The sequence below is a fragment of the Stomoxys calcitrans genome, chromosome 4, assembly GCF_963082655.1.
Source record: "Stomoxys calcitrans chromosome 4, idStoCalc2.1, whole genome shotgun sequence".
Classification (NCBI taxonomy): Eukaryota; Metazoa; Arthropoda; class Insecta; order Diptera; family Muscidae; genus Stomoxys; species Stomoxys calcitrans.
The window spans coordinates 147,331,580-147,343,707 of record NC_081555.1 but is presented as its reverse complement, the minus strand read 5'-3'; the positions used below and the strand labels follow the sequence as shown (position 1 = coordinate 147,343,707).

The following is a 12,128-nucleotide window of genomic DNA, read 5'->3' as shown; positions in this document are numbered from 1 at the left end:
CACATATGAACCGATCTTGAGCACCTAGAAGCCGCAATTTTAATCTGATTTGGTTGAAATCTTGCATGTGGTGTTTTGTTACGACTTCATTCAATTTTGTCTAACTGTGTATAACTCCCATATAAACCGGTCTCATAGTTTGAGATCTTGAGCTCCTGGATTTGTTATCTGATTGGGCTGAAATATTGCATATAGTGTTCCGTTATGACTTCCAATACGCGTGGTAAGTATGGTCAAAACTCGTGTATCTTTTTATTAGTCATAGGCCAAATAAGCCTAAATTTTTAGCACATTTGGCAGAAATTTTGGCCGTGGGGTACATATTTGCCCTTCAACTGAATTGATTTTTGAACATTTTTAGTAGAATATATGGTGGAGGTTTCAGAAGATTCGGCTCGGCCGAACTCAACACGTTTTTATACCCTCCACCATAAGATGGGGGGTATACTAATTTCGTCATTCTGTTTGTAACTACTCGAAATATTCGTCTGAGACCCCATAAAGTATATACATTCTTGATCGTCGTCACATTTTATGTCGATCTAGCCATGTCCGTCCGTCTGTCCGTCCGTCCGTCCGTCCGTCTGTCTGTCGAAAGCACGCTAACTTCCGAAGGAGTAAAGCTAGCCGCTTGAAATTTTGCACAAATACTTCTTTTTAGTGTAGGTCGGTTGGTATTGTAAATGGGCCATATCGGTCCATATTTTGATATAGCTGCCATATAAACCGATCTTGGGTCTTGACTTCTTGAGCCTCTAGAGTGCGCAATTCTTATCCGATTGGGATGAAATTTTGCACTACGTGTTTTGTTATGATATCCAACAATTGTGCCTAGTATGGTTCAAATCAGTTCATAACCTGATATAGCTGCCATATAAACCGATCTTGGGTCTTGACTTCTTGAGCCTCTAGAGTGCGCAATTCTTATCCGATTTGAATGAAATTTTGCACGACGTGTTTTGTTATGATATCCAACAACTGTGTCAAGTATGGTGTAAATCGGTCCATTACCTGATATAGCTGCCATATAAACCGATCTTGGGTCTTGACTTCTTGAGCCTCTAGAGTGCGCAATTCTTATCCGATTGGAATGAAATTGTGCACTACGGGTTTTGTTATGATATCCAATAACTGTGCCAAGTATGGTTCAAATCGGTCCATAACCTGATATGGCTGCCATATAAACCGATCTTGGGTCTTGACTTCTTGAGCCTCTAGCGTGCGCAATTCTTATCCGATCAGAATGAAATTTTGCACGACGTGTTTTGTTATTATATCCAACAACTGTGCCAAGTATGGTTGAAATCGGTCCATAACCTGATATAGCTGCCATATCAACCGATCTTGGGTCTTGACTTCTTGAGCCTCTAGAGGGCGCAATTCTTATCCGATTGGAATGAAATTTTGTACGACGGATTCTCTCATGACCATCAACATACGTGTTTATTATGGTCTGAATCGGTCTATAGCCCGATACAGCTCCCATATAAATCGATTTCTCTATTTTACTTCTTGAGCCCCCAAAGGGCGCAATTCTTATTCGAATTGGCTGACATTTTACACAGGCCTCCAACATATAATTTAACTGTGGTCCAAACCGGACCATATCTTCATATCACTCTAATAGTAGAGGGAATCTTTTCTTATATCCTTTTTTCCAAAGAAGAGATGCACGGAAAAGAACTCGACAAATGCGATCCATGTTGGAGGGTATATAAGATTCGGCCCGGCCGAACTTAGCACGCTTTTACTTGTTATATATAAAATATTGCCCGAATCTATAATTGTAGGGTAGGTGTAGGGTATTATATAGTCGGCTCCGCCCGACTTTTGCCCTTTGGTTATATATAAGATTGATTAAACTTTTAAATGTACTTTATTTACTTAACGATTTTATAACATTTCGCATACGTTTCGATTTTTTACTACACAATTCCACAACAAATATAATCACACTAAGCAGCAAAAGTGCTGCATATATCCAAAATACTGCCGATAACTGATTCAAGGATAACATGGAGTGTTCATCTTCTGCTAATGATCCGCTCAAGGTTGTGTGCAGGAAAAACGATTCTAACCGTTTCGTAATGCCCGACTGTAACATTTGGAAAATCAATTCGCCCGTTTGAAAACTCAAATATGAGTGGGCAGGCATAAAAAACACAATTGGAGAGGTCATAAGACGCTGTGGTAATACTTGAACTCTACGTGATGGATTCACTTGATTATACCACCTTAAAGAGAAGTCGTAAAGGCACACTGCTATATTTTCCTTGTTCGTGGGATCAGTCAATCTCTCTAGAATTTTCTGAGGGGTATTTTTGCCATCCAAGTGTCTGATGTTCATATGAGAGTCCAGAGATTTGAGTACATCAACCACGGCGGGAAATGCATAAACTGTGCAATTCTGCTCCACAACATCTTTGAGGGTGCTCATGGTCTTGCGTGAATTACCATCTTGGAGTATTTTAAAAAGCTCTGCCAAATAGGCTGTTCTTAAGACCATAGTGTAAATAATCCACAAGGTGAGTATGTAGCGAGCAAAATTCCTATATGGCAAGCTCCTATAAATCACTCCTCCAAACAGAGTTAACAGAAGGTTTAAGAGTGGTGTACGATTGTTTGGGCCAAGTAGGAAGTCCTGCAATTGCGTTTTACCCATGAAGCGAATTAGACATACGAAAACTATGGCAAATATTAGACTGGAGCTAAAGCATGACCAGATTATATAGTGAAATGGTTTCATTAAACGTTCAAATGGATTTAAGGCTCTTCCGTGGGGAATAGCCAAGTAAAAGGATAGACCCAGATAGCTGCGACTTGGCAGCATAACCTCAGCACGAGCCTTGGAGTACAAATAACATACTATGGTGATATTGGCTTCTTTGTTGATCATCTGTAAAACGAAGTAGAGAATTAGATATTTGAGAATAGAAAGTGGTTACGAACTCTTTTCCAACCATTTTTGAAACTCCTGTAGCTGTCTGATTGGGATATACTACTCCCCTATCTTTTGTCTTAGCCTCCTTGATTGTCAACGAGAAATTCATGCGTTCTGACAATAAAGTGATTAGAGATCCCTCTATGCCATCAAGTCTTAGTTTACCGGTTGCAACATTGAACTCTAACTTCATATAGGGTAGGTATTCCCATGTTAATATGGTTAAATTGCATCCATGCATGTTTGCCACTTTGATCGGGAATAATTTTCTATTCAGAGTAAAATTAGCATAACTCTCAATGCCTTTAAAGGAGGTTAAGTATTCCGGATCTGGGGAATGACATTTGTTGGGGGCGAAAGGAAAATAGGTGTACAGCACAGGATGTTGATCCTCTAGCAGCATAATATTGACATTGGTTATGTAAATTCCGTAAAGACTTTCAAACACCGTTTTCATAAATGGCATAGGGTCTTGCTCCTGGCCCGTATATACAAGCAGAAAATATCCATTGTGATGATAATGATGCTTGGGGTTAAGTATTTCTTTTTCCAAGTTCCTATGAAGATTTCAAGAGGTTTTTTATATTACATTTAGTCACATGACAGATTATTTCTCTCCAAATAAATTTCCAAAATCATTTTCTATAATCTTAAATTAAAATAGAATATTTCATGGTCCTTTAGGTTAGGTCAGGTTGAAAAGAGGGTGCAGATTTTAATCCGCCCCATGCCACTATGGGCATACACCTAAACCAGTAATCGGCTTAAACTAAAACTAAATATAAAGTAACCTCTAAAAAGAAAATTTTAAGTTAGCATTTCCGTGCTACTTACATAATCCTTAATTGTTTTCAATGTCACTCTCCTAATTTGGTTCATGTCTGATATTGTGTCTCTACCTAAGTACCGGTATCTGTTGGACGCGATAGCCGGACAATGACAAAGGAAATGCTCCAACGTCTCATCATCTTTCCCGCATGCCCTACACATACTATCACTTGCCGCACCGATTTTACATAAGTGAGCTCGTAGTCCTAGGTGTCCTGTTATGACAACGATAGCTATACTGACCTCCTTCTTGCTTCCTTTCAGTAATAGCCTCGTTTTTTCACGATCTGGATCTCCCCATAGGATTTTCGCCGTCCTACCGACCGTTTCGCTGTTCCACAATGTTGCATGCTCATTCGTCGCCCACTGCCCTAACTCTTCTTGGCTTCAGGTTAACCAATTTTATTGACGGCAGTCCTCTGGCCTTCACCGCGAAATCGTCTGCCCTTTAATTTCCCCTTACTCCGTTATGGCCATCCTCAGAGAAGGCGTTAATCTCCTTCTTACACTTCAAGACTGTTTGTGACCGTACCCTCCTGGTTGTTATTGCCCTTATTGCCATTTTACTGTCGGTAAAGATGTTCACACTCGACGTCAGCGCGTTAGCACCACACCAGCTCACGCATTCCGTGATCGCCTGGATCTCCGCCTGCAGGACCATATTATGGTCAGGCAGTCTAAATTAAATGTCAGTCCCTAGGTTATCAATGTAAACCCCCAGCCCCAATCTGACATCTAGCTTTGATCCATCCGTGTAACATGATCTTCCACATGGCAATACTAGGGTTCCGTCAATCCAAGACTGTACCGATGGCAGCAGTGCCTCGCACTCGACTTCAAGGTTCATCTCAGGTATCCGATCGGAAACCTCTCCATTTCCTTCAAAGTTTTCTATCGTCGCCTCGATTATACAACGATGGTATGAGGTGCTCCCACCCTCAATCCATTCTCCCATCGCCTTTAGTCTCATAGTCGCAGTGGCTAAATCACACTAAATCGGTATGTCAATGGGTCGGATATCCAGAATAGTCTCCAGTGCCCTGGTGGGCGTGGTTCTCATCGCTCCACCAATGCCAAGACAATATATTCTCTGAACCTGTTGTATGGTCCTTATAATGCACTATATCTCCATAGCAGTCCATCAAACTACTGAGGCGTATGTAAGTATTAGTCTAAGCACGCTCCTGTAGAGCCAGTGGACTATCATAGGCATTACATAGTGGCCAACATCTGTAAGCCTTCTCAGTACGCTCCTGAATGTGACACTTCCTTTTCAGTTTCCGGTCCAAGATCACACCTAAGTATTTGACTTTGTCAGATATCGAAATCGTCTTATTGAGGAAACGTGGTGCGTTAAATTGGCCCACCTTCGTCTTCCTCGTGAACAGGCATATTTCAGTCTCCTCTGGGTTAACATTGAGACCTCTGGGTCTAGCCCAGTTATATGCCATATGTAAGATCCTTTCGGCTCTTCTGCATAGCTCGTTCAGATCTCTACCCCTTAGAAGTATTATAGCATCGTCTGCGTAACAGACGGGTTCAAATACCTCCTCAGTCAGCATCCGTAATAGGTCGTTTATGGTGGTCACCCATAGGAGTGGCGATAAAATCCCCCCCATGCGGCGTGCCCTGTGCCATTTTCTCCCTGTTCCTTAGCATATGGTTTATCCAGTCTCTAAGGACCGGGTCCATCTAGTACTGGTCTAAGGATTAGATCAATGTGTTGCTCCGCACATTGTTAAAAGCCCCCTCGATGTCAATGCATACCGCTAGGGAGTACGTTTTGGCATCGAAGGATTCTTCTATTTTATGCACAACTTCGTACAGGGCAGTCTCCACCGACCTTCCATTGACATAGGCATGCTGTTTGTGTTTGAGCTGTTCGCTGGATGTTCTACTCTTTATCATGGTTTCCACATTACTTTCCATAGTTTTGAGTAGAAAGGACGTAAGGCTTATGGATCTGTAGGGCTTTGGTGTCGCATTACTTGCCTTGCCGGGCTTAGGTATAAACACCTAATGGTCCTTTAAAATAAGATTTCAATGAATATGCAATTGTCTTAAAAAACCTAAATTTTGTTTTTCTTACGAGACGTCCTTGTACTTATTAGACCGTTCAATGTCCGCGCCGAATTTGGTCAAAATCGGACCATATTTCGATATAGCTGCTATGGGGGCATAAATTATGCATTTTTTATAGGATTATTACGAAAGGTGGTTTACATATACAACCGAGGTGGTGGGTATCCAAAGTTCGGCACACTTAACGCCTTTTTATTGGTTTAATTTTGTTCAGAGATATTTTATTGCAAATTTTCATAGAGATGATTAATGATATTTTTGTTGAAGGAAAATTTTACTCTAATTGTGTCTTTAGAAAATATAATGTTAAAAATGCAACTTTATATATTTTCTGCTGTTTGTTATTTGTTTTATAGATATATGCATATTTACTTGTAAGCTTCCAGACTATCCAAAAACCATATAAACTTCTCCCGCCTAGGATATGCACGAAAATGGCTTTCTTGAAATGCTCCAGTACCCTCCACAATGTCCAATATACCCAAAGGATGGAGTTCGCCCTCAGTTTGACATGGGATAACAATATCTCCGTCAGCTTGAACTATTTTAAGGATTCTTTCGATCATATCACCCTGATGCTGGCGACTTAACGCATTCATGGCATACTGCCCTATAGTGGGTGGCGATATGCTCTTAACTTCAAAATCTTTCTTAATAATCCACACTAGCGATAGAATTAGACGGAGATTTAAAATTGTTTGATTATTTTCCAAATTAGAGTCGAACAGAAGGTCCATCAGATTTGTGATAGTTTTGCCAAAAATATAAAAAAAAATATTTTTAATGTAGCTTTGCTAAACTTGTCCTCATTGTTTGCCTTTAAATTATTTACTGATAAACAATGACTCACATTTTAAAGGTTTTATTTGTTATATTAGCTGCGTCATACAATGTTAGTTTATGCCCTACACCCCTACAGTTGTGCAGGATATTATAACTCAGTGCATTTGTTTGTAACATCCAGAAGTTAGTGAGGTAGATCCATGATAAATATACCGATCGAGTCAGAATAACTTTCTGATTCGATTTAGTTATATTCGTCTGTCCGTTTGCCTCTCTGCCCGTCTGTCTTTTTGTCCGTTTGTTTGTCTCTCTGTATGTCTGTCTGTCCGTCTGTCAGCCTGTTTGTCTCTCTGCCCGTCTGTCTGTCTGCCTGTCTGTCCGTCTGTCTGTCTCTCCGTTTGTCTGTCTGTTTGTCTGTCTGTTCGTCTGTACGTCTGTCTGTCAGTCCGTCTGTCTGTCAGTTTGTCTCTCTGCCTGTCTGTCTGTCTGTCCGTCTGTCTGTCTGTCCGTCTGTCTGCCTTCCGTCTGTCTGTCTGTCCGTCTCTCCGTCAGTCTGTCCGTCTGTCTGTCCATCTGCCTGTCCGTCTGTCCATCTGCCTATCCGTCTGTCCATCTGCCTGTCCGTCTGTCTGTCGGTCCGTCTTTCTGTCTGTCTGTTCGTCTGTCTGTCCGTCTGTCTGTCCGCTTGTCTGTCTGTCCGTCTGTCTGTCCATCTGTCCGCCTAACCATCCGTATGTCTGTCCGTCCGAATGTCTGTCTATCCGTCTGTCTGTCCGTCTGTCTGTCCGTCTGTCTGTCCGTCTGTCTGTCCGTCTGTCTGTCCGTCTGTCTGTCCGTCTGTCTGTCCGTCTGTCTGTCCATCTGTCTGTCCATCTGTCTGTCCGTCTGTCTGTCCGTCTGTCTGTCCGTCTGTCTATCCGTCTGTCTGTCCGTCCGTCTGTCTGTCCGTCTGTCTGTCCGTCTGTCTGTCTGTCCGTCTGTCTGTCTGTCCGTCTGTCTGTCCGTATGTCTGTCCGTCTGTTTGTCCGTCTGTTTGTCTGTCTGTCTGTCCATCTGTCTGTCTGTCCATCTGTTTGACTGTCTGTCCGTCCGTCTGTCCGTCTGTCTGTTGAAATCACACTACATTCTTTAAAAATATAGATATTGAGCTGAAACTTTGCACAAATTCTTTTTTTGTCCATAACCAGGTTAATTTCGAAGATGGGCTAATCGGACTATATCTTGATATTGCCTCCATATAGACCGATCAGCCGACTTAGTGTCTTAGGCACATAAAAACCACATTTATTATCCGATTTTGCTGAAATTTGGGACAGTGAGTTTTGTTGGGCCATTCGAAATCCTTCGTCAATTAGTCCCAGATTGGTCCAGTTTTGGATATAGCTGCCATATAGACCGATCCTCCGATTTAGGGTCTTAGGCCCATAAAAACCACATTTATTATACGATTTTGGTGAAATTTGGGACAGTGAGTTGTGTTAGGCCCTTCGACATCTTTGTCGAATTTGTTCTAGATCGGTTCAGATTTGAATACAGCTGCCATATAGACTGATCTCTCGATTTAGGGTCTTAGGCCCATAAAAACCACATTTATTATCCGATTTTGCTGAAATTTGGAACAGTGAGTTGTGTTAGGCCCTTCGACATCTTTGTCTAATTTGGCCCAGATTGGTCCAGATTTGGACATTGCTGCCATATAGACCGATCGCCGATATAGAGCTGAAATTTGGGACAGTGAGTTTTGTTTGGCCATTCGAAATCCATCGTTAATTATACCCAGATCAGTCCAGATTTGGATATAGCTGCCATATAGACCGATCCTCCGATTTAGGGTCTAAGGTCCATAAAAACCACATTTATTATCCGATTTTGGTGAAATTTGGGACAGTGAGTCGTGTTAGGCCCTTCGAGATTCTTCGTTTATTTGACCCAAATCGGTCCAGATTTGGATGTATCTGCCATAAAAACCGATTTCTCGATTTAAGGTTTTTGGCCCATAAAAGGCGCATTTATTGTCCGATGTCGCCGAAATTCGGGACAGTGAGTTAAATTAAGCCCCTTGACATACTTCTGCAATATGGCACAGATCGGTTCTGATTTGGCTATAGCTGCCATATAGACCGATATCTCGGTTTTAGGTTTTGGGGCCATAAAAGGCGCATTTATTGTCCAATGTCGCTGAAATTTGAGACAGTGAGTTTAGTTAGGCCATTCGACATCCTTATTTATTTTGGTCTAGATCGGTCCAGATTTGAATATAGCTGCCATATAGACCGATCTTTCGATTTAAGGTTTTGAGCTCATAATACACGCATTTATTGTCCGATTTCGCCGAAATTTGGGAGAGTGCTTTGTGACAGGCTCCTTGACATTTTTCTGCAACTTGGACCAATTCGGTTCAGATTTAGGTAGAGCTGACATGTAGACCGATATCTCGATTTAAAGTCTTGGCCCCATATTGTCTCAAATCGGAACATATATCGATATATATGGGACATAAGGTATGCAGTTTTCACCGGATTTTGATGAAGGTAGTTTACATATATACCCGAGGTGCTGGATATCCAAAGTTCGGCTGGGCCGCCTTTTGCTTTATTTAACCTCTCCTCATGAAATTTCCACTCATAGAACAGAAGTTATCTAAATTTTTCAAGGATTTTGCCTAAACTTGGTTCCGAAGGTTTTATTACCCATCAGAACTCCGATGCCAAAGTCCATAAAAATCGACCCATGGCTAAAATTACTCAATTTTAAAGAGTAGGTGTAGTGTAGCATACAGCCGGCACCACCCGACTTAACTTTTCCTACTTGTTTTAGCGTGATGCATCACAAATTAATTGTTTCAGCACAAACGACTTTATGGCAAAACATTGATGGACACGAAACTGTAATACAACTCATATCACAACCGTCACCAAACAGCAAAATTTGATCAAATTGTAAATACCTTAGTTGAAGATACAAATTCATCTAGCAAACACAAAAATTATAATTGCACGCTTTAGGCATGTGAAATATGCATGCAAGAATTCATGGTCACGATGTGAGTAATACGGAAAATAATGTGGTTTTTAACCGAACCCTAAAAAATTTGGCACCTCCTTACTGATGGCTGTTGATATTTTTAGTGAATTTTATGCAAAGTCTGTTCAGATTTCCATATAGCTTTGACAAATAGGCAATACTCGATTTACACTTAAAAAGTCGACAATTTGACACAGATTTTAGCGACATAGCTGCCACAAAGACCGATCTGACGACTTAGGGTCTAAGGCCCATAACAAGCGCATTTATTGTTCGACTTTGCTGAAATTTATCAGAGTAAGGCAATATGGCTTCTGATATCCGTACGGAATATGGACCATATCGGGCTATATATAGATGTATAATAGACCGATTCCGATTCAAGCTCTTAAGCCCATAAAATGCATATTTGCTACACATTTTCGCTGAAACTTAGAACAGCGATCTTTGTTGGGCACGTCGAAGGGACCATATGGTCGAGTTTGAACGATATATTGAGATAGCTGTCATATAGACCGATCTGACGATTTAGAGTATCAAAGTCATGACATCATGCTCATTTACAACTCGATTTCAGCCAAATTTAGACCAGTGAGTTAGAATGGGCCGAACCGCAGATGGTTGAGATCGGGTCGGATGTCGAAAAACGGTACCGATTAAGGATCTTAAGCTAACGACTTAAGGTCTTAGTCCCACATGCCCTGCGATGCAAAGCATCAGAGCATTGTAAACAAGCCGGTGAGAGTGTGCAACTCTCCACTCAATATTGGCACTGTCTCTCTGTTGATGCCCCGCTACAGTCTTTAACAAGTAAGAAGGCGTTAAGTTCGGCCGGGCCGAACTTTGGATACCCACCACCTCGGGTATATATGTGAACCACATTTCGTCAAAATACAGTGAAAAATGCATACCTTATGCCCCATAGCAGCTCTATAGATATCATTCGATTTAGACCAAATGCTTATAAGTACAAGTCATTGTTCAACCGAGAGATCGGTCTATATGGCAGCTATATCCAAATCTGGACCGATCTGAGCCAAATTGAAGACATATATCGAAGGGCCCAACACAAGTCATTGTCCCAAATTTCGGCGACATCGGACAATAAATGCGCTTTTTATGGGCCCAAAACCTTAAATCGAGAGATCGGTCTATATGGCAGCTATATCCAAATCTGAACCGATCAGGGCCAAATAGAAGAAAGATGTCGAAGGGCCTAACACAACTCACTGTCCCAAATTTCAGCAAAATCGTAAAATAAATGTGGCTTTTATGGGCCTAAGACCATAAATCGGAGGATCGGTCTATATAGCAGCTATATCTAAATCGTTACCGATCTGAGCCAAATTGACAAAGGATATCGAAGGGCCTAAGACAACTCACTGTCGCAAATTTCAGCAAAATCGGATAATAAATGTGGCTTTTATGGGTCTAAGACCCTAAATCGGAGGATCGGTCTATATGGCAGCTATATCCAAAACTGGACCGATCTGGGCCAAATTGACGAAGGATGTCGAAGGGCCTAAGACAACTCACTGTCCCAATTTTCAGCAAAATCGGATAATAAATGTGGCCTTTATGGGTCTAAGACCCAAAATCGGAGAATCGGTCTATATGGCAGCTTTATCCAAAACTGAACCGATCTGGGCCAAATTGACGAAGGATGTCGAAGGGCCTAAGACAACTCACTGTCCTAATTTTCAGCAAAATCGGATAATAAATGTGACTTTTATAGGCCTAAGACCCTAAATCGGCGGATCGGTCTATATGGGGGCTATATCTAGATATAGTCCGATTTGGCCCATCTTCGAACTTAACCTGCTTATGGACAAAAAAAAAATCTGTGCAAAGTTTCAGCTCAATATCTCAGTTTTTGAAGACTGTAGCGTGATTTCAACAGACAGACGGACAGACGGACGGACATGTCTAGATCGTCTTAGATTTTTACGCTGATCAAGAATATATATACTTTATAGGGTCGGAAATGGATATTTCGATGTGTTGCAAACGGAATGACAAAATGAATATACCCCCATCCTTCGGTGGTGGGTATAAAAATAGAGATATTGAGCTGAAACTTTACCCTTCTCTTTTTCTGTCCATAGACAGGTTAAGTTCGAGGATGGGCTATATCGGACAATATCTTGAAATGGGCCCCATATAGACCGATACGCCGATTTAAGGTCCTTGGACCATAAAAGCCACATTTATTATCCGATTTGGCTGAAATTTCAGACAGTGAGTTGTGTTAGGCCACTCGACATACTTCTTCAATATGGCCCCGATCGGTCCAGGTTCGGACATAGCTGCCATATAGACCGACCTCTCGATTTAAGGCCTTGGGCTCATAAAAATCGCATTTATTGTCCCATTTCGCCGAAATTTGGGACATTGAGTTGTGTTAGGTCCTTCGACATCCCTTTTTAAATTGGCTCAGATCGGTTCAGATTTGATTATACCTGCCATATAG

At 41.4% G+C, this 12,128-nt stretch overlaps 2 protein-coding genes across 3 annotated transcripts in view; both read right to left on the bottom strand.

Annotated features, from left to right (window-relative positions):
• LOC106091864 (carbonic anhydrase-related protein 10) overlaps positions 1-12,128 on the bottom strand; it is a 160,233-nt gene that overhangs the window by 127,823 nt on the left and 20,282 nt on the right. The gene's annotated exons all lie outside the window — the stretch shown is intronic.
• Positions 1,858-6,669, bottom strand: LOC106092343 (uncharacterized). The gene is made up of 3 exons (XM_013259174.2): positions 6,224-6,669; positions 2,961-3,498; positions 1,858-2,896 (listed from the first exon to the last, which is right to left on the bottom strand). The coding sequence occupies exons 1-3, from the start codon at positions 6,586-6,588 to the stop codon at positions 1,877-1,879; spliced, it is 1,923 nt and encodes a 640-aa protein (XP_013114628.2). The 5' UTR covers positions 6,589-6,669; the 3' UTR covers positions 1,858-1,876.

What these genes read in the sequence shown, in the direction of transcription:
- LOC106092343 (XM_013259174.2), bottom strand. Translation starts at nt 6,588, where the DNA reads ATGGACCTTCTGTTCGACTCTAATTTGGAAAATAATCAAACAATTTTA. An exon ending in GATAGTCTGGAAGCTTACAA is followed by an intron (nt 3,499 to 6,223) that starts GTAAATATGCAT and finishes AAATCTTCATAG; the next exon opens with GAACTTGGAAAAAGAAATAC. An exon ending in CTACAGGAGTTTCAAAAATG is followed by an intron (nt 2,897 to 2,960) that starts GTTGGAAAAGAG and finishes TTCGTTTTACAG; the next exon opens with ATGATCAACAAAGAAGCCAA.